The following is a 23,959-nucleotide window of genomic DNA, read 5'->3' as shown; positions in this document are numbered from 1 at the left end:
CCATCTGTCCTGAGGTTTCAGGTTGGCACCCTGGTCACCCAGGCCTGCAAGGCGCCAATGCATCCAACAGATCTGGGGCATCAGGGCCAGGGCTCGGACTGAGAGTGCCATCCTTGCCAGGGTCTCAGGTACTGTGGCATCTCTGGGTGTTTTTATCTCCATCTGTAATGTGGGAAGCAAAGAGAAGGGCCAGGGGTTAGACCTAGGGAAGGGCATAGCTGAATCTCAGCCCCAACGGCTTCCTCAGGAGCCTAGCACAGATGTGACCCTGCAGGGAGTGGAGAGGGGAGAACTGAGAGAGACTCTGGTGGGCTTCTTGGAGGAGGAGGCACTAGGCTGGGTCTGGAATCCTGCATAGCTGCTGGAGGGGGAGGATCTAGTCCAGTGTGTGTGGCCAGCACCTGGGTGCATCGTGACGAGCCCTGTGTGCTGGTAGAGATCTGGAAGGTTCTAAAGTCAGAGGTCAGTGTCCTGTGGTTTGGGGGTCATAGTGTGTGGGTGAAGCTCTTATTTCACAGATTTAGCAGATATGGTAACTGGGAGTGTCTGCCTTTGACCTCATTAGCTGTGCGCTCCTTGTGCTGTCCAGGGGTGCAATGGACCCCCTGGCTGTGGCTCATCCACCTGCAGTGACCTCGGCCCTGCCTGGGGCCCCCAGCTCTTAGTCAGCTTTTTCCCAGGCAGTCTGGTTCTTCTCCAGGGTGGGGTCCCAGGCTGCCAGGCCAGGAATGCCAGCTATGCAGGGAGGGTGGAAGGGCAGCCGCCCGCCAGAGGAGCGAGGGAGCAAGCAGACACTCTGCTCCCTTCCCTGGGAACACTGAGGGCTGAGAGCTGAGCGGAGCAGCGGCGTGGAAAGAGTGGCAGGCGGGACCGCCGTGGAGGGCAGCCTGCAAGATGCCCTGCTCACCAGGAGGGCAGTTCTCCCCATTGGACAGACCGGCAAACTGAGGCTCAGGGAGGCCAGTGAGAGTCAGTGGCTGAGCAGAACTCAAACACAGGACCCCAACCCAAGCGAGCAAGCAAGCGAGCGGACCTCTTTAGGACACAGCTGCAGGTACCCAGGTTGTCACCTCAGTCCCTCACTACCCAGATGGGAAACTGAGGCCAGGAGGGGCAGGGAGGGCCAGAAAGCTGGGCCCTGGGGATGTCAGCCCTCTGCCCTCCCCAGCCCCTTCCTTCCCGCCCCCCCGCCCCACTCCCTGTGCCTGTGCCTCCTCTGGGGACGCTCTACCCTGGCCCCTGCCCACACTGTTCTCCTCTGGCTGTTCTCTCTCGGCCTCAGTTTCCTAATCTGTAAGGTCAAGCTGGCAAGAACCACCCGGGAAAGCCAGAGTGGTAAAGGGGTGGGACAGGGAGGGAAATGGCCCTAGGGCCCCACACACCATGAACCCTACTCGGGAAGGGGAGTGCTTTGGGCCTGTCCCTACCCCACAGGGAGGAGGGACACTTCCCAAAGGAGGGCTGATTGTCCCCGGCTCTCAGATGAGAAAGCTGAGACTCAGAGCAACCTTGGGGTGGCTGGGCAAAGCCCCTGGCCCAAGCCCCATCCTACCTGCCTCCATGGAGCTGGGCCCTGAGGAAGGACGGCGGCCTGAGTGCCACCAGTGTGTAGTGCCAGTTGTTGAGTGCAGACCTGTCCTACTCATTCTCTGGTTCCCTCCCACTGGTGCGCCCAGCTCTGAGCTGCAACGTGTCCCCTCCATCCTCCTCTGAGGGCAGCGCCGGGGCTGCTGTGGGGCCAGGCGTTATGAGGCAGGTGCGGGTGGAGCTCTGTTCTGGATGAGTGGGGGGTGTCTGGCCAGTAGGCAGCCTGCAGTTCACGGGGTCTGCTGAATGACCCCAACCTGGTTGACATTCTTATCCCCATTTGACAGGCAGGAACACTGAGGCCACCACCAGCCCCTGCCCCATACTCAGCCCCAAGGAGCCCTGCTGGGCTCCAAAGCCATAGAAGAGCCTCAGTGTGGATGGAAAATTCCGGGCCAGCCCCCTGCCCATCTGAGGAAGAGGCTGGCAAGGACTTGGCTCTGGGTGGTCATGGGGGCCAGGCACTGCCACCCAGGTATCTGCCCAGTTACTTCCTGGATAGGTGGACCCAGGCCCGCCTCCCTGGCTGATCACAGATAATTGGAACATTCTTCAAATATTTTTGCCAGAAGATGCCTGAGAAGGAAGAATTACAAAGCGCCCCAGGCCAGGAGCGTGGGCTGCAGGAGCCCGGAGCAGCTGGGCAGCCAGGGCAGAGGGCTGGGAGGGAAGCCAGAGACCAGGCCTAGGTTGAGCCTGCCTGTCCCTGTCACCCAGAGAGCTGGGGAGGGGGCTGCCCATGCTCCTCCCCCTGGGGCTCAAGGTGAGCGTAGGGCCCGGCCAGGTGCTGGGCAATGCTGGGGACCCTTACCCTGGGCAGTCTGCCACTGACACAGTGGCCTTAGGACAGCCTGAGAGGTCAAGCACAGTCTGGGTGCTCCCAGAGGGGCTGATGGGGGGGAATGCCTCCCCAAGGAGGGGCTCTGCAGTGGAGGGGTCAGCAGGTCGGGGCCAGCACGTCACAAAGGAGGAACGGAGCAGCAAATGGTGTGGGCAAGAGTGAGGGCTGAAGGGGCGGGTGTGGGACCACCTGGCCAAAGTGGCTGAGGAGAAGCAGGCTGGACTGGGGCTGGGGCTGAGAGGAGGCTCAGGCAGTCCCCGAGGCCACGATCCTGCTGATGTCAGGGTGGGGTGGGCCCCAGGGGCAGGATGGTGGGGGGGCAGGATGGTGGGGGGGCAGGATGGTGGGGGGCAGGATGGTGGGGGGGCAGGATGGTGGGGGATAGGCTGGTGGGGGGGCAGAATGGCGGGGGGCAGGATGGTGGGGGGACAGGATGGTGGGGGGGCAGGATGGTGGGGTCAGGACGGTGAGGGGGCAGGATGGTGAGGGGGGCAGGATGGTGGGGGGATAGGATGGGGCAGGGGCAGGATGGTGGGGGGCAGGATGGTGGGGGAGCAGGATGGTGGGGGGACAGGATGGTGGGGGGCAGGATGGTAGGGGGCAGGATGGTGGGGGGACAGGATGGTGGGGGGACAGGATGGTGAGGGGCAGGATGGTGGGGGGACAGGATGGTGGGGGGTAGGCTGGTGGGGGGCAGAATTATGGGGGGCAGGATGGTGAGGGGACAGGATGGTGGGGGCAGGATGGTGGGGGGACAGGATGGTGGGGGGACAGGATGGTGGGGGGGCAGGATGGTGGGGGGTAGGCTGGTGGGGGTGCAGGATGGTGGGGGCAGGATGGTGGGGGGGCAGGATGGTGGGGGATAGGCTGGTGGGGGGGCAGAATGGCAGGGGGCAGGATGGTGGGGGGCAGGATGGTAGGGGGACAGGATGGTGCAGGGGCAGGATGGTGGGGGGACAGGATGGTGGGGGGTAGGATGGTGGGGGGGCAGGATGGTGGGGGGGCAGGGTGGTGGGGGTCAGGATGGTGAGTGCCCTGGGGGCAGAGCAGGGCATGCCAGGGAAAGCCTTTCTGACCTCTGATGAGCTTTTTGAGGGAGGTGCCTCTTATCTGGGAGGGGAGGGCAGATGGCCCCAGGGTTCCTGCTTCTGGCCCCTGTGGCTCTGTGTCCTCTGGGATGCTGAGGCCGAGGCAGACTCCAGCTGGGTTCCAGGAAGAAGTCAGATCCCACATCTCCTCCGGAGAGCCACCCTGGTCCTTCTCGGGAACACTCTCAGTGGCTGGACAGGGGCTGCTTCCACCCTGAAACTGGCTGGGGTGGGCAGCACTAGGACTGCCTGGGTGCCATGTTGGGCGCTGGTGTCTGTCCACAGTGAGGCGGGAAGCGGGGCTCCAGCCAGGTGGGAGGCTCTGCTGCTGTGGGGCTGCTTGCCCTCCACGGCCAAACGGAGCTGGGCTGTGGTTTGTGGGGTCGGTTTTTGGGAATGTGGAGGAGAAACGGAATACTGAGGTGGAGGTGCCTGGCTCCCAGGCCTCCTCGGGACATGAGCCCACATCTGTGTCATCACATAGGCTGATTTCTCCCAGGCTTCATCACCAGAAAGACACAGCTTGTCCTGTTGCTGGCAGGGAGGTGTGCCCTCTCATGGGCTACTTTGGGTGGTTTCACCCCCATAGTCCTCACCACCTGTCCCCCAGTTTTAAACACCAGGCCCTGATGTGGACAGCAGGAATTTTCTCAACCCTATGTGAAGTGGGGCTCGAGCTGGCTTCGACTGACCTGTAACAGTCTGAGTGACAGTCTGTGACAAAGGCCTCCCAAGAGCTGGGATTACAGGCGTGAGCATCACGCCCGGCCTGTTTTCTGTATTTTAATTATTATAAGAAGGTTGGAGTTTCCATTCCTGCCTTGTTACTGCTCCATTTCAATAAAGTCACATATTGTAACACTTTACCTTTATGCTGAGATATAGCTTATGTAAAATGCAGAAATCTCCAGTGGACAGCTTGATGTGCTTTTACACACGTGTGCACCCATGTAATCACCACCTGTCTCGGGACATAGAACATTCTGCCATATTGGCAGGCTCCCTCTGCCCGCCCCAGTCAGTGCCACCCACCCAAGGGTAACCGTTCTGATTTCTGTCTCCCAGATGAGGTGGGCTTGTCCTGGAGATTCTTCTTTTTTTTTTTTTTTTGAGACGGAGTTTCGCTCTTGTTACCCAGGCTGGAGTGCAATGGTGCGATCTCGGCTCACCGCAACCTCTGCCTCCTAGGTTCAGGCAATTCTCCTGCCTCAGCCTCCTGAGTAGCTGGGATTACAGGCAGGTGCCACCACTCCCAGCTACTTTTTTGTATTTTTAGTAGAGACGGGGTTTCACCGTGTTGACCAGGATGGTCTCGATCTCTTGACCTTGTGATCCACCCGCCTCGGCCTTCCAAAGTGCTGGGATTACAGGCGTGAGCCACCGCGCCCGGCCCTGGCCTGGAGATTCTTCTAAGTACTGGAACCCACACGTCCTCTTGCCTGGCTCCTTTCCTGCACCACGCTGTCCATGAGGCCATCCGTGTTGACGAGTGTCAGCGGTTTCCTCACCAGTAGTGGCACGCCGAGTGCGTGGACCACAGTTTAGCCATCCTCCTGTTGACAGACACCTGGGTTGTTCCCCATTTGTGCTGTAGACCCATGTGCGTATCCTTGGGTGATCACAAGCACACGGGTTTATCCTGGGCACAGGAGAGAGATTGCTGGGTCGCAGGGAAGGACTGATCAGGGAATGGACCATCAGTGGTGCACGCAGTGGCTGACGTGGATACCCAGCGCTTCACAATTGCTGGTCTCAGGCCTGGAGCCCCGTAGACGAAGCTGCTCCCTGGTCTCCAGGTGGAGGCTGGATCCTGGGGGTCGGAGTCTGTGCATCCAGTGAAAGCTCACCAATGGCCTCCCAGTCTCAGGCCTCAAGGGTTAGTAATGAGGGCTCTCACTGCAGCCTAGTGGCCTGTGCTGTGGACACCAAGTGATGGGCCCTCCCAGCGGCTCTGAGATGTATTAGGCTGTTATCACTTCCATTTTACAGAGGAGGAAACTGAGGCACAGTTAAGAAACTTGCCTGAGCCTCACAGCTAGGAAGATGCAGATGCAGGCGCCCCAGGGCTGCGGGGCTGGCCTGGTTCCTGCTAACGCTGCAACCAAGGACCTGCTTCTTAGCCACTTCTGCTCCCATCTGTCACCGGGAAGTGGTTGAAGGGGCTGGATTTGCCTAGTCTGGACATTTCATCTCCATGAAACCATACGGTATGTGGTTTGGGGGTCTAGCTCCCCTCAGCCCCACTACAGCCACCTCCTCCTGGAGGCGGCCCCCCTCCCTTGGGGCCGTACTGCCAAAGAGCCAGGTCGTCCCACTACCCAGCCGCAGCCCCTCCTTGCACATGGGGCCAGCACAAAGCCCAGCTGGGATGCAACTCAGGGAGCTCCCGGGCCTCTGCCGGCCACTGGCCTGAGACCACAGGGTCTGATCCACAGTCCCTGGGGAATGAGGAGGAGGCTTCTGGTCTAGAGGGCCAAACTCTTATCCCATAAGCACCCCCCTCTGCAGCGGACCGGCCCCGCCTGGGGCATGGAGACATTCCAGATTCACAACTTGCCCATCCCACCTGCCATGTCGCCTGTGTCCCGAGGCCCCATTCAGTGCAGGGGGACGAGCTGGGGGCAGAATTTTTTTCCATGGAAAAGGTCAGCGACTGAAACATGAACGTCCCCCTCCCAAAATCTCGGCACTCACTGTCACTCAGAGCCTCCCTGGCCAACCTCCGCTGGGCACCCAGGCAAGCAGCCGAGGACTGGGAAGCCGGCACTGTGAGTTAGGACACTTGGAGTGAAGCTGAGTCCACCCACAGGCCTTGCTGACGGTGCTCATGCCGGCTCGCGCTCCCCGGTGGCCCCAGCACGCTGCCTGTGTGGCTCTATGGCCTCCTCCAGGTCGCTAGCTATTTAGCTGGGAGATATTTTTACCCCACTTCCCATGCCCACCGTTCCCTAAGGAAGGCCAGTCCCAGTCACTCCCATCTCCAGCCCCCTCCCCTCCAGGTAGAAAGAATGGCATGGGCCAGGCTGGCTCGGGGAAGGCAGGGGTCAGAGCAGACAGTGCCCAGGGCAGCAGTGGAAGGGCAGGGACGGCAGCTGCACGGGAGCCGCCTGTGCGCCTGGAGTCAGTGAATGCGCGGCCTGAAGGATTTTAAGCGGAGGAAGAACTTAAGCTGTTTTGAGAATAAAAAGCCGACACAGTGCCCACCCCAGGCCCTGTTCTAGCGTGTGCTGCACACTTACCGTGTGGCACTCCTTCTTCTGCCTGAGTTCTGGACTCAGAGTCGGGGCTCTGAGCCTGGCTGTGCAGCCCCCGGCAGGTTCCCTGGCCTCTGGGAGCATCAGTCTGCACACCTGCAGACTGGGGACGGCACCACTCACTTAACAAGGTGAGGGTTAAATGATACACAGGTGAGGTGGCCCAGCGTTGACCCTCAGAATGGGAGCATTTGGTATCATTAGTGGAAACTCAAACACCCCCACTGAGTAAGGGAGACGCTTTTGAAATTATTTCTGAATTACCAACCACATCTGATTATTTATACTCGTGGCGGAAAATACAGTGCAGGTGCCTGTGTTCTATTCCCTGATGCCCTCCCTTCCTCTTTAACCTGTGCACGGGCACGCAGGGGGCTGCTGGGGGCTCTAGTTCCCTGATCCATCAGTCCCACACACCCCGGTGAGTGTGCAGGAGAGCAAGCAGGGCGTTGCGGGGTGGGCCTCCAGCGTCCCCTTCAACCGGGTCCTAATCTTCATTGAGTGTGTGAGTCCTGTGTGTAGAGTTTTTTGAAATTGTGGTTAAAATACATAAAATACAATTTACCACTTTATTTTAAAGTGAACAATTCAATGGCATTTAGTCCATTCACCATGTGATGCAACTGTTACCGCAGTTCCAGAACTTTCCATCACCCCAGATGGAAATTCCACACCCATTATCGGCCACTCCCCATTCCTCCTCCCAGCCCTGGCAATCCCCTTTCTACTTTCTGTCTCCATGGATTTGCCTAGTCTGGAAGTTTCCTGTCCACACAGTATGTGGTTTTGGGGTCTAGCGTCCTTCAGGTCACACCGTGCTGTTGAGATTCCCCCACACTGCAGCATAACTCAGTGCTTCGTTCCTTTTTGTGGCCGCATAATATTCCATTGTATAGATGGACCACACGTGCTTTATCCACTCAACTGTTGGACATTAGAGTTTGTTTCACCCTTTGGCTATTGTGAATAGTGCTACTATGAACATTTGTGTACAAATTTTAGTCTAAGCACCTGTCTTCCGTTCATGTGAATATGTACCACGGGGTGGAATCGTTGGTAACGCCAGGTTTAACTTGCTGAGGAACTGCTGACCTGTCGGCCTCCGTGGCTGCACTGTTTTCTGCTCCTGTGGTCGATGCATGAGGGTTTCCGTTTCTCCGCATCCTTGGCAACGCTTGTTCTTTTCTTTCCTTCTTTTTTGACATCCTCGCCCTCCTGGTGGGTGTGAGGCGGTATCTCACTGTGGTTTTGGTTTACACTTCCTCAGTGATTCCGGAGGTTGAACATCTTTTCAAGAGCTTGTTGGCCGCGTGTGTGTCTTCTTCCGAGAAGTGACTAGAGCGCTTTGCTCGTTACTGGGCTGTTTGTCTTTTCATTGAGTTGAGTTCTTTGACATGTGGTTCTTAAATGCTGACTTGTTCATGTATTCATTGATCTATTCCACAAACACTCAGGATGACCACACCAGGGAGCCCCGAGTCCTGATTGAGCGTAGACTCGACACTGTCCTGCAGGGGCCACCGCCCGAGGGTGAAGCCGGGCACAGAACAGTGACTGTGAGACGCAGGATGAGTCTACCCAGCAAAACAAGCGCCCACCGTGCTCCTCCTCAGTGCCAGGGAATAGGGAGTTTGAGCCCACAGGGCTTTCACTGGGGTCCTGAAAGGGAAATGGAATATGTCAGACAGAAAAACGGAGAAGGGGCAGCACCCAGGAGAGGGCCCAGCAGACACAGCTGGGAGGTGGGGTCATCCGAGGCCAGATCCCAAGAGGCCTCTGGTTCCAGGCAAGGGGCTTCGATAGTCCCCTGGGCAATGGGGAGCTACAGACGAGCTTTGAGCAGAGGATTGACACGGTCAGATCCGGGTGCTGGCAGGGCCAGTGGTGGACAGCTGCCTGGAGGCGGGAGGCCAGAGCTTTGGCCATTGCAATGCTCTGTTGCTGCCCCCGGGGCCCACACTAAGTCCCATCAGGGTCCCCCCAGCAAGGGCACTTACTCCAGGTAATGGGGGCTTCTTGGCCCTGAGCCTGCTGGGAGAATTTGGGCCTGGAGAGTATCCCTCAGGCCAGGACTGAGGCAGACTGTACCCCACGCCAAGCCGGGTGCCTGGCAGGGTTCCCATCTGTCTCATTTCCCAAGCTCGGTTTTCCGAGGATCTACAATTACTTTGGGCTGAATTCCCCAGATTCCAACCCGATCACAGCCCCACCCATCCAGATGCTCTTCCTCAATGCCAGCCTGGGGCTTTTTTGCCCATTGTGCCCGTGGGAGACCCAAGGAGGCCTTGGCCAGATTAGCAGGCAGGCCAGGCGGGTCTCAGGGATTGAGTGTCGCCCGGCTGCAGCACGTGCTGTCAGGCCACCCGGGGACTTTCCAGCTGGCTGTGGGTGTCACTGCCCTGGAAAATCACTGACTTGTTTCTTTCAAGAAAAGGGCAAGCGGGCAGTTGGTAGAAGAAGGGTCCCTAGCACACTAGGAGCCCAGGGCCATGGGCACAATCTTCAGGGAGGCCCCGGTGGTCCCCCCAACTCCCACATCTTGCTCCCTCACTAAACAGTCCTGATCTGTTGTTTTGAAGCCCAGCGCTGTGCTGAAACCCAACTGTTGCCTGCAGGTCGGCCTGAAACCAGCCACCTGCTTCCTTCCAGCTCACCGTCCCTTCGAGGGTGCATAAAGCCAGATGACTGGTGCGGCTTCGGTGGAGGGCGGTCCGGCAAGTCCTCGAAAGCAAAGGGACCACCCGACCCAGCAACTCCTAGGTTCATGCCCCAGAGACTGAAAACAGAGGCTCAAACAAAAACCTGCACCCGCATGTTCATGGCAACATGACTCACAATAGTCCAGAGGTGGAAACAGCCCAAATGTCCACCAGCCATGAATGGATACACAAAACGTGGCCTAGCCACGCAGTGGACTATCACTCAGCCTCACAGAGGAATGAAGCACTGTATGCTACCACGTGGATGACCCTTGAAAACATGATGCTAAGTGAAAGGAGCCGGACACCAAAGGTCACATAACGAATGATTCCATCGATAGGAAAATCCACAGGAACAGAAAGCAGACTGGTGGTTGCCGGGGTCGGGAGGGGAGGACGGGGAGGGACTGATGGGTACAGTTTCCTCTTGGGGTGGCGGAAATATCTGGGAACCCGATGGTGGTAGAGGTTGCACAACACTGAATGTATTAAATGCCACAGAACCCTGCACTTCAAAATGGTCCATTTTATGTTATGGGAATTTCACCTCATTAAATAAACACATAAAGCCGGGCGCAATGGCTCACACCTGTAATCCCAGCACTTTGGGAGGCCGAGGTGGGCGGATCCCCTGAGGTCAGGAGTTTGAGACCAGCCTGTCCAACATGGTTGAACCCCTGTCTCTACTAAAAATACAAAAATTAGCCGGGTGTAGTTCAGCTACTGGAGAGGCTGAGGCAAGAGGATGTCTGGAACCCGGGATGTGGGGGTTGCAGGGAGCGGAGATCGCACCACTGTACTCCAGCCTGGGCGACAAAGCGAGACTCCGAGACTGTCTCAAAACAACAACAACAACAAAAAAACAATCCCACTGATAACACTTCAAGTACAGTGAATGTGGCCTGTGGCTTCCTGTCTAGGGCTTCAGGTCCTGAGAGCTGCCAGGATACTAATGACAAAGGCCTCCTCAGGGGACCACTGCGAGGCTGCAGCATTGCAATAAGGCCCCTGCCGAGCCCAGCACACAGTAGGTGCTCAATTTGTTGCAGGCCCGATTTCTTCCTCTGCGCGCACCCAGTCACCCCGACAGGAGGGAATTCATGGTGCAGCCTTTCTCCCTGTGGTCGTCTGAGCCTGTGGGTGCTTGGGGGGGATGGGTGTTTTATACCCCCATTTCGTGGGTGTGGAAACTGAAGCTCTCAAGGTAGGCCAGAGCTGGAGTTGGTACTGGGTGGGCTTGGCTGCCTGCCTGCTCAGCGGCCTGCCTGGCCCATTTGCCATGGAGGGGCCATCAGGGTATCTATAAATGGTGGGAAAACCCCGGTGGTCTTGGAGTTGGGGTCTGCTGCTTGGAGGCAGCTGCAGACAGTCCCGAGTTGGTGGCTGCCACATCCCAAGCACGGTTCTCTCTAATCAGAAGGGGCCGTGTATCTGATTCAGCGGCCTGGAGAGCCATGGGACTTGTGATTGCATGATTCTCGCGTTCTGAGGCTCAGAGGCCTGGGGCGTGTGGGTCCCACGTGTGAATTGGGGTGACATGTGTGGTTGCCGGGGGGTCTCTCGTGCGAGCTGATGGGAAATGGCCCCTGAGGGTAGGGATCGCTCGTGCCCTGGTGGGCGGGGCTAGCCCTGGTGGGCGGAGCTAGTGCAGGGCTCGGGAAAGGTGGGGGTGCGAGGGGGGGTGCTGGCCACCACCATCTCATGGCCTCTGTCTGCTCCCCTCCACAGAGCACTGTCATCCGTGGTGGCCCTGGGAGCCAACATCATCTGCAACAAGATTCCTGGCCTCGCCCCGCGGCAGCGTGCCATCTGCCAGAGCCGACCCGATGCCATCATTGTGATCGGGGAGGGGGCGCAGATGGGCATCAATGAGTGCCAGTACCAGTTCCGCTTCGGACGCTGGAACTGCTCTGCGCTTGGCGAGAAGACCGTCTTCGGGCAAGAGCTCCGAGTAGGTAAGGGCGCCTCTGGGCTCAAGGGGCCCAGCCATCGCGGCCAGGGCAGGGGGCCAGGCCGCCCACTGATGCCAGCCTCCAGATGGCAACTTCTTTGGCTTCCCTATGGGGCACCGCCGCGTCTGGGACAGGGGAGGCCTCGATGGGAGCCAGGCTGTATGTGCAGATGAGGGTCCTTGCTTGGGGCAGGGGGACATCGTGGTGACATGGATGTGGGCCCGCTGCTGGCGGCATGGCGGTGCTGGTGGTGGCATGCAGTGGTTGGGGCCTGCTCTGCCGCTGTCTAGAAGCTATGTAGAGAGAGGCACTTTACCTCCTCTGGCAACATCTCTGTTCCTGTATCTGGAGAGTAGGGAATAGTGACACTTCCTGCATGGGGTAGGTAGTCGGGGCACAGGAAGGGCGGGATGAATGCTATGGATTACAAGAGTGGAGGGGCTTCCAGGTAGAGAGAACCACATGAGTTGTGCAGGATGCTTCAGCATGCACGACACACACAGCACGGGGAATCCGAGGTCGGAGGGCAGGGCAGGTGGGCGGGGATGCGAACAAGGAGTCTGGGCTGTGGAGGGGGTGGGCCTCTGGTTTAATGGAGACCAGGCAACCACCAAAACCTGCCAGGTGGACTGGCAAGATCCCTGCTGACTGTGCACAGTGCCTGAGGCCACAACCCCTCCCTGTCCTCACAGCCTTGAGGGTAAGGCTTCATCATGCCCATTTTACAGCCAAGGAGACTGAGACCCAGAGGGGGGCTTTAAAAAGTGATTTTAGGGCCAGATGTGGTGGCTCACACCTGTAATTCCAGCACTTTGGGAGGCCGAGGCAGGTGGATCACCTGTCAGGTCAGGAGTTCAAGACCAGCCTGGCCAACATGGTGAAACATCACCTCTATTAAAAATACAAAAAATTATCTGGGCACGGTGGTGGGCGCCTGTAATCCCAGCTACTTGGGAGGCTGAGGCAGGAGAACTGCTTGAACCTGGGAGGCAGAGGGAGGTTGCAGTGAACCGAGATCGCGCCACTGGACTCTAGCATGGGTGACAGAGCAAGACTCTGTCTCAAAAAAATAAAAAGCGATCTTTGGAGGCTGACCTGGGTTTGAATCCAGCTGTGACCTTGAGCTCATCACTTGGGGTTGCTCAGGGCCTCAGCTCTCCCACTGGTGACGTGAGTTCCGAGCCAGCAGGCCCTCGCCTGGGTCCCTGAAGCTCTCCTGCGTGCTCAATAAACTGTGTTGTGTGCGTGAGAGTGGGGCCAGTGATGTGCCCTGGCCTCCAGGCTGTGGTGAGGGGCAGAGGGGGGGTGACTCAGGCACAGTGCCAGGCTTGCAGGGGTGCCCAGCCTATGGGCATAACTTGTCCTTCTGATCCTGGAGCTGAGCAGAGCCGCAGCTGCTGGGACACAGGCCAGAGCTAGGTTCTGCAGGGCTTGGAACGCTGGTGTGGGGCTGGGGGTGGCGCAGGGGAAAGCCCCCGGGGGCCCCTTTGTGGTGAGCAGCCCGTGGGTGGCACCTGGCACAGCGAGGAGGGTGGCACCGCCCGCTCCCTGGGGCCCCACCACCCAAGTGCAGCTCCCTCCCTGCAGGTGCCAGCTGTGGCAGGCGGAGCTGCCCATCCACCCGGCGGGGAGGGCGTTGGCATGGGTGCTCACTCGTGCCAGGGCCCATCTGCCTGCCTGGCCCCTCCTCGCTGAGCTCTTGGGCTCGGAGGCAGCTGTGAGTGCCCCTGCCTCCCAGCTGAGCCCCCGGGGAGTCGTGGTGGAACTGAGATCAGGTGTCCTTCGTGGCTCCTGCTAATCCTCACCGCCTTACCTCGCTGGAGGGGGCCGACGTGGAAATGCCCTATGCCTCCACTGAGGGCTGGGAGCTTGGACTTTATTTGGGTGCATGAGACACAGGGTGAGGGACATGGGGGCCACCCTGGGTGTTTCTGTGGGGTCCCCAAGCTCGCCTGGGATCAGGCTGCGGCCATGAGACTGGTGTCCTACTTAGCTGTGTGTCCTGTTCTGTCCCTCAATCCTGGGAGCGCTACATCCTACATCAGGCTCTGCTGCTATGGAGGCCACCTAAGACACCCGCCTTACATTCCCAAGCATCTCGGAGGCAAACCCACACCCACCATCCTCATCTCACACCCTTGATCACCCCCGCTGCTCTTGGCCTGGGCCCTCGTGACCTTTCTAGTGCCGACTGTCCCCCATCTTCCCTGGCTTCTGGGCCCCGGCTTGTAGCCTGTGCTTCCTCCCATCCCTCTGGCTGCCCCTTCTCTGCCCAGTCCCAGCTGGGCAGTGTCGGCTCCTCCAGGCGCACCTCGGCCCCTTGGCCCCCTTGGCGGTGTGAGTGTCTGGCCTCTCAGCTACGCCTCACTCCTGCCCGCAGCTTCCATTCCTCTCAACCCGTGCGAACCTCTGGCCTAGCACACTCAGCACCCCGTTACTTGACTCTCCCGTCCCCAGCCTTCCCCTGGCCAGTTATCTCAGCAGAAACCTGATGTCATTGCCCTGCACACCCCAGGGCTCTGCCCCATGGCCGCGGCAGGGCCTGCCTCTCTGGCCATCCCCTGGCAGCTGTCACTGCCTCCTGCCCACACCAGCCCTAGTTGCTGAGTTGAACAGAAGCTCTTCCTGCAAAACCTTCAATAGCTCCCTATGGCCTCAGGATAATGTTAACTTCTTAGCCTGGAGTGTGAGTGGCTGCCTCCCGTGTTCACCCTGGTTCCCCGCATCCCTTCCGAAAACCGGAGCTTCAGGCCTATCTCGCTCCTCCTCCCCAAGCACGCCAGGCCCCGTTCCCCTTCCAGGGCTCAGCTGTGGGGAGTCGCGAGCAGGAAGAGGGCCTGATCAGGGAGGCCAGCCATGTCCGAGGCCAGCTGGGTGCCCTGGCACGGGCTGGGAGCTGGGCCATAGGCTGGCAGGCTGCCGGGACACTCGTGGGAACAGCCACTCAAGCGGTGCCAACTAATGACTGGCTCTGAGAGGGGAACTGGCCTGCGTGGGTGGGACAGCCCCTTTCAGGCCTTGACCTTGGGCTGTGCCTAAATCTAGAGGGCTGAAAGGTACCCTTAAAAGGGCAAGTGAACTCCCTGTGCAAATTCTAGTCCCTTTTCCATCACCTGGTGTGGGTGCTTGTGTGCGTCCGGGGATGGTGGGCTCGCTTCCACGCATTAGACATGTTTCTTCTGATGACCCTGTTCCGCTCTGCCCTGGGCGCTGGGTTCCAGTCACTCCGCTCCCCTCAGAGGGTCAAGGTTCCCACTAGGCTCCCCTCCACTGCTGGGGTCTCCCTCATGCCTGCAGGCCTCCCGAGCCTCAGGTGTTGAGAGAGGCTTGTGGCTCACCCAGGCCCCTAACTTACCTCTTCTGTTGACTGGAAGTAAGCTTAGAGGTGACTGTCCCCAGCTGAGCAGTCCTCTGCCACGGTGGGGGGAGAAGAACAAAGGGGTGGCGTGAGTGTCAGGAGAACCTCGTATCCCAGGAAAGTCTGTCGGAACCCTGAGGCCCCCAAGCAAGGCAGGAGTTTCTTTTTTCTTTTTTTGAGATGGAGTCTCACCTAGACTGGAGTGCAGTGGCACCATCTCGGCTCACTGCAACCTCTGCCTCCCCAGTTCAAGCAATTCTCCTGCCTCAACCTCCTGAGTAGTTAGGACTACAGGTACAGGCCTCCACACCCAGCTAATTTTTGTATTTTTAGTAGAGACGGGGTTTCACCATGTCGGCCAGGCTGGTCTCCATCTCTTGACCTCGTGATCTGCCTGCTTCGGCCTCCCAAAGTGCTGGGATTATGGGTGTGAGCCACCGTGCCCAGACCCAAGGCAGTTTCTAACAGGTGCCATTGTCAAATCAGGGTTGTCAGCAAGGACTTCCCAGAGGAGGTGACCCAGGCCAGCCTGGAGATGAGCAAAGGGAAGCGGGGAGCCAGGTGGGTGGAACAGCATGTGCTGAGGCCCCGGGGCCAGAAAACTGAGAGCATTTATCAGGAATGACAAGAACTTCCAGGGCTAACAGGAGAGGCTGGAGGGTGGGGGCAGGACTGGAGCACCAGTGAAGCTCTGGAGGGACCAGGAGGTGTAGGAGGTTCTGAGCAGGTGAGAGCCTTCCCTCTGTGGGTCGTTTCCTTCCAAGCACTTCGCCGCCCCCGCTGGAACCGAGAGTCCTCCGGGACCACTGGCCTGTGCCTGGGGCAGTGGCTGCGTGATCGCAGGCCCCCCAGCCCCACCTTCAAGCTGCCAGGGAACACTGAGTCCTGCCCATCATGTGCCGGCCTCAGACATGACCAGGCATAGGGACTGCCCCTAATCCATGCTCACGTGAGTGGCCCGGGACACCAGCACAGCTGTCGCCGGGGGTAGGCTCTGCATGGGGAGTGTCTTCTGGGCTGTGCACGGCAGGGGCTCAGCAAGGGCTGTCGGCTGCTGGACAGTCTGAGGGGCCAAGGGATCCATGTTGGGGTGTCTGAAAGGCCAGGGGCGGTGGGGACAGAGGGTGATTCCCAGGCCAAGTGCATCTGCAGCCCTGCAGGGCTTTGCAGTCCGGGCCCAGTGACCCCCCCGACCCCCAGCAAGGACAAGGCCTCTCAGGCTGTGCTGTTCACTCTGGTGGCCCCAGGCCACTCTGGCAGGGAAGCGTTTGTAATATGGTGTATGCCAACCAAGCTGTGCCGTAGGTGTAAGATACACATGGATTTTGAAGACTCAAACCCCAAAAGCAAGGACAATATCTCTTGAATAACTCTTCCACTGATTACATATTGAGATGGTAAGATTTTCGATATATTGGCTAAATAAAATATACTATCAAAATTAAGTTCAATACCTGGGCGCAGTGGCTCACACCTGTAATTCCAGCACTTTGGGAGGCCGAGTCAGGTGGATCACTTGAAGTCGGGAATTCGAGACCAGCCTGACCAACATGGTGAAACCCCATCTCTACTAAAAATACAAAATTAGCTGGGTGTGGTGTTGCACACCTGTAATCCCAGCTACTCAGGAGGCTGAGGCAGGAGAATTGCTTGAACCTGGAAGGCGGAGGTTGCGGTGAGCCGAGATCGCGCCACTGCACTCCAGCCCGGGCAGTGCAATGTGAAACTGTCTCAGAAAAAAGGTCACCAAAGTTATTTTCACTTTTCTGAATGTGGCTACTGGAAGATATCCGCTGACACCTGCGGCTCTCGTGAGACTTCCATGAAGTGGTGCTGCACCCGTAGGGGCTAGGAGACAGCAGCCCCAGTCACCTGGTCAGGGACAGAGGGGACATTTGAACCTGGATCTGACTGTCACTCCCAGGACACTATCCTCCAGCACGGGGTGAGGCAGTCTGAGGGCAAGGGTCACTGACCAGCTGTTTCTGGGGGAGAGCCAGAGCGGGGATGGGAGGGCAGTTCCCTTCACCAGGCCTGGTTGTTCTTCAGCCTGCATTCATTGAGTGCCTGCTGTATACCAGGCCAGCGTTTGCACCCAGGACATGATGGGTGAGCACAGGCCAATGGGGCCAGGCTGGGAGGCAATGCCTGCTGGCCCAGTCTTGAACTGGCCACATCTTGGTGGTCTGCAGGCCTCAGGTTGAGGACCCTGGTCACTCCCCACCTCCACCCTCATCACAGGGGCCCAGCCCAAGGCAGCACAACAGACATTTCTGAGGCTCAGGGGCCAGGCAGCCAGGACTGTAGGGATACCAGGGTTTTGAAGGTCAGAGTCAGAAAGACTTTCCTGGAGGTGAAGCTGCCTAAGCCCACGCCTGACTCGGGTGGGATGATCCGGGGCCACCCCTCCCCAGGAAGGCAGCGCACTGGCGCCCGGGAGGATGGAACCTGAGGGGCTGTGGCCCTTCCTGGGGGTGGCACGGAGCCCCTGTGGCCTGGGTGGTGGCTGGTCCTCTGGTCCCAGATCCTTCCACATGGCCCCTCTAATGCCACCTGGAACTCGTCCAGGTTGGGAATTTTCCATCCTCCTGGGCAGGGCCCTGACACCCGGGACAAGAGTCGGGTGGGGATGGGGTCTGGCCACAGAGCGACCACTGCCAAGGACACAGGCCCTACCTGCCTGGGTCTCACTGTGTGACCCTGGGTGCAGCTGGGTACCCTGGGGGCCTTGGTGCCCCACCTGCCCCAGGAGGGGCTGAGACGAGCTGGGACTCTGCTAGGGTTTGGGTCTCTCCTCAGAATGGGGACAGGGAGGTCCCCACAGAGCTTCCCATATGGGTTCCATGAGCAAAGGCTCCAGAGTCCTGGGCCATGGAGGCAGGACACAGAGCCCAGGGTGGGTAGGGCCCCTCCCTCTGCCTCACGGGGGCACAGCTGGCCCGGCTCTCAGCCGCCACCCAGCCTGACTCCTGCCGCCTTTCCGGGAGGATCGTTTCGTTCATGGCTGGAGCCCATCCTGAGGCCCTGCCTGGGATGGGGACTGTCACATGGCCGCCTTGGGGCCTGTGGTCCATGCATCACAGAAGGGGAACCTGAGCTCACAAGGAAACCATGTGACCCACCCAAGGCCATGCGGCCCCAAGGGCCCAAGGAGCCCACAGGCTCTCAGGGAACTGCCTGCCAGGATCCAGGTGCCAGGAGGTCCTGGGGCAGCCCCAGGGAGGAAGGGGTCTCTGTGCCACCTCACACAGGCAGGTGCTGGCTTTGCAGAGCACTCCTGAGGGCAGGTCACCCTGGGCTGGACACAGGAGGGGACTCCCGGGCTCCCCCATGCCTCGGGACTGGGAGAAAGCTCCCGGAGGGCCAGGTCTTGTCCACTCGGAGCCTGCTGTTCCCACCTGGGGGGCTGCCCCTTGGCGTGTGAGGGCCTCTGCTGGGTCGGAACAAAGGCCTGAGGCGCGCGGGCGCCGGCGTGTTTGGACCTGGCATGACTTTTTCCAATGATCTGTTTATGACAACGGCAGGGAAGAGCTTAGTGTGGAGACGCTGACTCAGCCTAAGCCTGGGCGGGGGCCGGGCGGGGCTGGAGAGAGACGGAGGGACAGAGAGGGACAGAGAGGGACAGAGGGATCCAGAGGGAGAGGGAGAAACAGAAAGGAAAGGACAGAGACATGTAGAGAGACATACAGAAAGAGGGCAGTACACCTGGCACACACACATGCACACACACATACCCTCACACACATGCACACACACATGCACACACACATACCCTCACACACATGCACACACGCATGCACACATGCACACACATACCCTCACACATGCACACACGCACGTGCACACGCCCTCACACACGCATGCGCATGCACTCCCAGATACCCTCACATACATGCACACACATGCACACACGCAAACACCCTCACACACATGCACACATACGCACACAGACAGACACCCACACACATGCACACGCACACACACAACCTCACATACATGCGCGTGCACACAAACGCCCTCACACATGCACACACAAATGCACGCACACACGCACACACATGCCCTCACGCATGCACACATGCACGCACACACGCATGCCCTCATGCACACATGCGTGCATACATGCATGCACACACATGCACACATGCACACGCACACACATACCCTCACACATGCACATGCACACACCCTCACACATGCACGTGCACACACACCCTCACACACATGCACATGCACGCATGCACACAGACCCTCACACATGCACACGCATGCGCACACATGCCCTCACACACATGCAAACATGCCCTCACATACACACACATGCACACATGCATGCACACACATGTACACACATGCCCTCACACACATGCACACACACATGCACATACACATGCACACACACATATGCACACACACAGCACCCACTCAGGCTGCACCAGGCCAGGACCGTGGGGCCCAGGGACTGGGCCTGCTCGGAGATGGGCAACATGAATAAAAGCAGCCCACATGCACCCAGCACTTTCATGTTCCTGCCGGTCCTGAGCCCACCGCTGCCTCAGCTCACCCACATAGGACCCCGTGAGATGTATGCTGCTATCACCTTTGTTTAAGGTGCAGGATTAGGCGCAGGGTGTAGGGTAGTCTGCCCAGCCCTCCCTGGCCAGAGCTCCCTTGGCCCCGGGGGTCCAGGCCAGGACTGCAGCAGGGCAGGTAGGCTAGGGCTCTGGGCTTCTGATCCTTCAGCTGCACAAGCAGGGACTGGGGCCGGGCTGTGGCCTGGAGGCCTCTCTGCCCATGCCATGGTCCCTGCCTCCACCCTGATGTCCCCAGCCTGAGCTCTGTGTGTGTCAGGGATACAGATGCCAGACTAGCTCAGGCAGGGAGTTGACCCCTGTGACTGAGTGCTGGCTGGGGTCAAAGGGCAGGCTGGGGTGTGGACAATCACAGGGGACCATTGTGGGGCCCCACCTGGGCCCTGAGCGTCTCGTCCAGCTCCCGTGCCCAATGGCCACTGCGAGGCCTGTCTAGACCAAGGCCCCCAGCCTGGACACGGGCACTGCACCAGCTGGGCCAGGTAACACCAGGAGTTGCAGGTGTGGCCCAGGGGTGTCTCCTCACCAATCTCTACATCAGTAAACTGGGGACGGGGCACAGAACTTCCCCATCCAGCTTTAGGCTGTGAGGAGCCTGGGGACCAGGTGGGGTAGGGGTAGACGGGGGCTCAGATGACCAAGGAGCTCCCCAGCCAGCCGTGTCCCACTGCCCCTCGCCTCCCCCGCCATCCCTGGCCACCTAAGCCACCTGTGGCTGAGACAACTCCTCCACTTGATCCTGTCCACCCTCCTGGTAACACCCCCACCAGCTGCCCTCACTTGCACTGGGGGCCCTTCTGCACTCTTTTTTTTTTTTCTTGAGACAGAGTCTCACTCTGTTGCCCAGGCTGGAGTGCAGTGGCATGATCTCAGCTCAATGCAATCTCTGCCTCTCGGGTTCAAGTGATTCTCATGCCTCAGCTTCCTGAGTAACTGGGATTACAGGCATCTGCCACCACACCAAGGGAATTTTTGTATTTTTAGTAGAGACAGGGTTTCACCAAGTTGGTCAGACTGGTCTCAAACTCCTGACCTCAGGTGATCTGCCTGCCTCGGCCTCCCAAAGTGCTGGGACTACAGGTGTGAGCTGCCGTGCCCAGCTGAATCATTGTTCTGGGCAGAGGATGGGGACAGAGGGCTGGGGCAGCCAGCAGACATTGACCTGGGCCCCTCCCCTCCCAGCCCAGCCATGGGCTTGGCTCTACTGGCAGAGGGGAGCAGTGAAGGTGCCAGCAAGGGCCCTGCCCAGACCGCCTTGGAGTGAGCCAGCTGGTGGCTGGGGGGATGAGGGAGGCAGGGAGGATTGCTGCCCGAGTCCAGGCAGTGCCGGGGCCCCTGGGCCAGGCAGGGGTATTGGGAGGAGGTGAGGAAAAGGGCCCCAGGGTCTGGAGATGGACTGAAGGTGGGTGGACAGAGAGGGGGATGGCAACAAAGAGCTTGTGAGCAGTGTGACTTCTGCCTAGGTCCTGGCTGGGGGTGGAGGCGAGGACCCCCATGCTCCCTGTCGCTCCAGCTTGCATTGGCCATGCACGCCTGGTCCCCACGGGGGTCATTGCAAATGCCCGTCCATGAGGAGGAGCTCCTGGGAGGCTGGCAGAGGGGAGGGGCAGACCCATGGAGTCCCGTCCCCTTCCACGGTTCCCCACTGCTCACTTCCAGGGCTGGAGAAACTGGGCCTCTCCTACCCAGAGTCTTGGGAACAGGAAGAGAAGCTGGAGGTGGCACTGCATGCTGGGGGCGGGGGGGCGGGTCACAGGGTGCACTGGAGCCTGCTGTATACCAGGCACTGCCCTCACCACAGCCCTGAGAGTTGGTTCCCATCAGCCCCACTTTGGTGAGTCAGAGGCTCAGAGCGGGCAAGCGATGAGCCCAGGGTCACACAGCCAGCCAACAGCAGGTGGATTGAGGCCCGGCATCCCGTCCCCTGAACCCAGCCCACCCAGGGCCCTGGGGCCTCACCTTCTGCACCTGTCTGTCCCTGCAGGGAGCCGCGAGGCTGCCTTCACGTATGCCATCACCGCGGCTGGCGTAGCGCACGCCGTCACTGCGGCTTGCAGCCAAGGCAACCTGAGCAACTGCGGCTGCGACCGTGAGAAGCAGGGCTACTATAACCAGGCCGAGGGCTGGAAGTGGGGCGGCTGCTCGGCCGACGTGCGCTATGGCATCGACTTCTCCCGGCGCTTCGTGGACGCACGGGAGATCAAGAAGAATGCGCGGCGCCTCATGAACCTGCACAACAACGAGGCCGGCAGGAAGGTAGGGTGTGGCTGCAGCCGGTGGGGGCGTCAGCTGGAGCCGCTATCACCTGCGGACCTCTCGGAGCCTCAGGCTCCTCTTCTAGTGGAAGCGGTTGAGTCCCCGCAGGTGTGCGGCAGGCGGGGCCCGTCTGGGTCCTCCACGTGTGTGGCTCTGAGCCTCCTAACACCTGGAGGAGGCTGTCCCATCCAGAGATGTGAGAGCTGAGGCTCTGAGTGCTGAAGCCATGCTCACAGCCCCCAGCTGAGACAGGGACCCCGTTTCAATGCAGGGTGTGAGCTGGGCTCCGCTGGGGACCCCGGGTGGGGGGATGTCCCAAGCCACAGCCGATGTCTCTGCCCTTGGCATTCCTGGTCCCAGAGGTCACATCAGCACACCAGGAAAGACTTCCTGGCAGAGGCAGTCTTTTACTCAGCAAGGAAGGGATGCCCCCAGGAGGCAGGAGCTGCCTGAGGAAGGTAGACACTGTGAGCCGGGGGCTGCTGGGGAGCAGGCAACTCCTGCACGGGGCCGGGGCTGTGGGGAGGTGGCAGTGGAGGAAATCCAGGCAGGGACACATTGGGGAAGAAGTCAGAGAGAGCTGGGCCCCGCCCGCTGGAGATGAGGGCCCCAGATACTGGGCTGGGAGGAGCAGCCGCACGGCGGCAAGATGGCCTAAGATAGGGCAGCCAGCCAAGTGGAACGCCCCGCCGACTCTGGCTCCAAGGCCTGGGGGCTCTACCAAGGGCAGCAGGGCCCAGGGTGTTCCTGGTGTCCCCTAGGTGTGGGACAGACTTGCCTTTCCAGGCAAAGAGGAGTTGAAGAATCCCTCGGCCCCAGGGACCAGAGCTGAGGCCACCAGTCACCCACTACCCTTTTCTATGCCAGGTGCTAGGCTGAGCACAGGGCAGAGAAGAATCACACAGGGGCCTGGCTACGGGAACTGGGTTCACATGAAGGGTGCAGGGGTCACACCCAGGACAGTGAGGGCCTGGGCATCTAGGAGAGTGTCAGAGTGGAGCCTGGAAGGCCACAGGGCTTGGGAAGCAAGTAGGGCCTGACACAGAACAGGTCTTGAACAGCAGGCCAGGGGTTTGACTTTCTCTTGTAGATGCGGAGGTTACTTGCAAGTGGTTATTAAGTTATTGTTGGATGAATGGATGGGTGGATAGATGAATGGCAGGATTGCTGGATGGGTGGATGGGTGGGTGAATGGATAAATGGATGGATGGGTGGATGGGTGGATGGATGGATGGGTGAATGGGTGAATGGATGGATGGATCGATAGGTTGGTAGATGGATGAGTGGATGCATGGATAGATAAAAAGATGGATGGGTAGATGGATAAGTGGTTAGATGGGTGAATGGGTGGGCAGATGTATGAGTGAATGGACGAGTGGATGGATGGATGGAAGGATGGGTGGATGGATGAATGGATGCATGAATGGATGGAAGTATGGATGAATGAGGGGATGGATGGATGGAAGGATGGATGGAAGGATGGGTGGGTGGGTGGAATGATGGACAGAAGTATGGGTAGGTGGGTGGGTGGATGGATGGATAGATGAGTGGATGGGAGGATAGATGGATGGGTAGATAGATAGATGGGTGGATGGGTGGGCAGATGGTTGAGTGGATGCCTGGATGGATGGTTGCATGGATGGATGGAAGGATGGATGACAGGATGGGTCAGTGGGTGGATAGATGGATGAACGGATGGATGGATGGATGAAGGGATGGGTGGATGAGTGGATGGATGAATGGATGGATGGATGAGTGGATAGATGGATGAAAGGATGGGTGGATCAGCGGATGGATAGATGGATAGATGGATGGATGATGGAAAGATGGGTGGAAGGATGGGTGGATGGGTACACAGGATGGATGAGTGGGTGCATGGGTGGATGGAAGGATGGATGGATGGATGGATGAAAAGATGGGTGGAAGAATGGGTGGATGGGTAGGTAGATGGATGAGTGGATGCATGGGTGGATGGAAGGATGGATGGATGGAAGGATGGGTGGAAGGATGGGTGGATGGGTACATAGGATGGATGAGTGGGTGCATGGGTGGATGGAAGGATGGATGGATGGAAGGGTTGGTGGATGGATAGGTAGATGGATGAGTGGATGCATGGGTGGATGGAAGGATGGATGGATGGAAGGATGGGTGGAAGGATGGGTGGATGGGTACATAGGATGGATGAGTGGGTGCATGGGTGGATGGAAGGATGGATGGATGGAAGGGTTGGTGGATGGATAGGTAGATGGATGAGTGGATGCATGGATGGATGGAAGGATGGATGGATGGAAGGATGGGTGGAAGGATGGGTGGATGGGTACATAGGATGGAT

The 23,959-nt window shown here is 59.1% G+C and overlaps 1 protein-coding gene across 2 annotated transcripts in view; it reads left to right on the top strand.

Moving 5' to 3' along the window:
* WNT7B (Wnt family member 7B) overlaps positions 1 to 23,959 on the top strand; it is a 41,035-nt gene that overhangs the window by 13,655 nt on the left and 3,421 nt on the right. For both annotated transcript variants that reach the window (XM_064368355.1, XM_064368354.1), the window contains exons 2-3: positions 11,198 to 11,424; positions 21,356 to 21,627. In XM_064368355.1, coding sequence (XP_064224425.1) covers positions 11,198 to 11,424; positions 21,356 to 21,627 — 499 coding nt within the window. The remainder of the gene's footprint in view (positions 1 to 11,197; positions 11,425 to 21,355; positions 21,628 to 23,959) is intronic.

Source organism: Aotus nancymaae, unplaced genomic scaffold, assembly GCF_030222135.1.
Source record: "Aotus nancymaae isolate 86718 unplaced genomic scaffold, 86718_ANA_hifiasm-v0.15.2.pri h1tg000076l, whole genome shotgun sequence".
Classification (NCBI taxonomy): Eukaryota; Metazoa; Chordata; class Mammalia; order Primates; family Aotidae; genus Aotus; species Aotus nancymaae.
The sequence above is the reverse complement of the archived record's forward strand: the minus strand, read 5'-3'. Positions and strand labels throughout refer to the sequence as shown.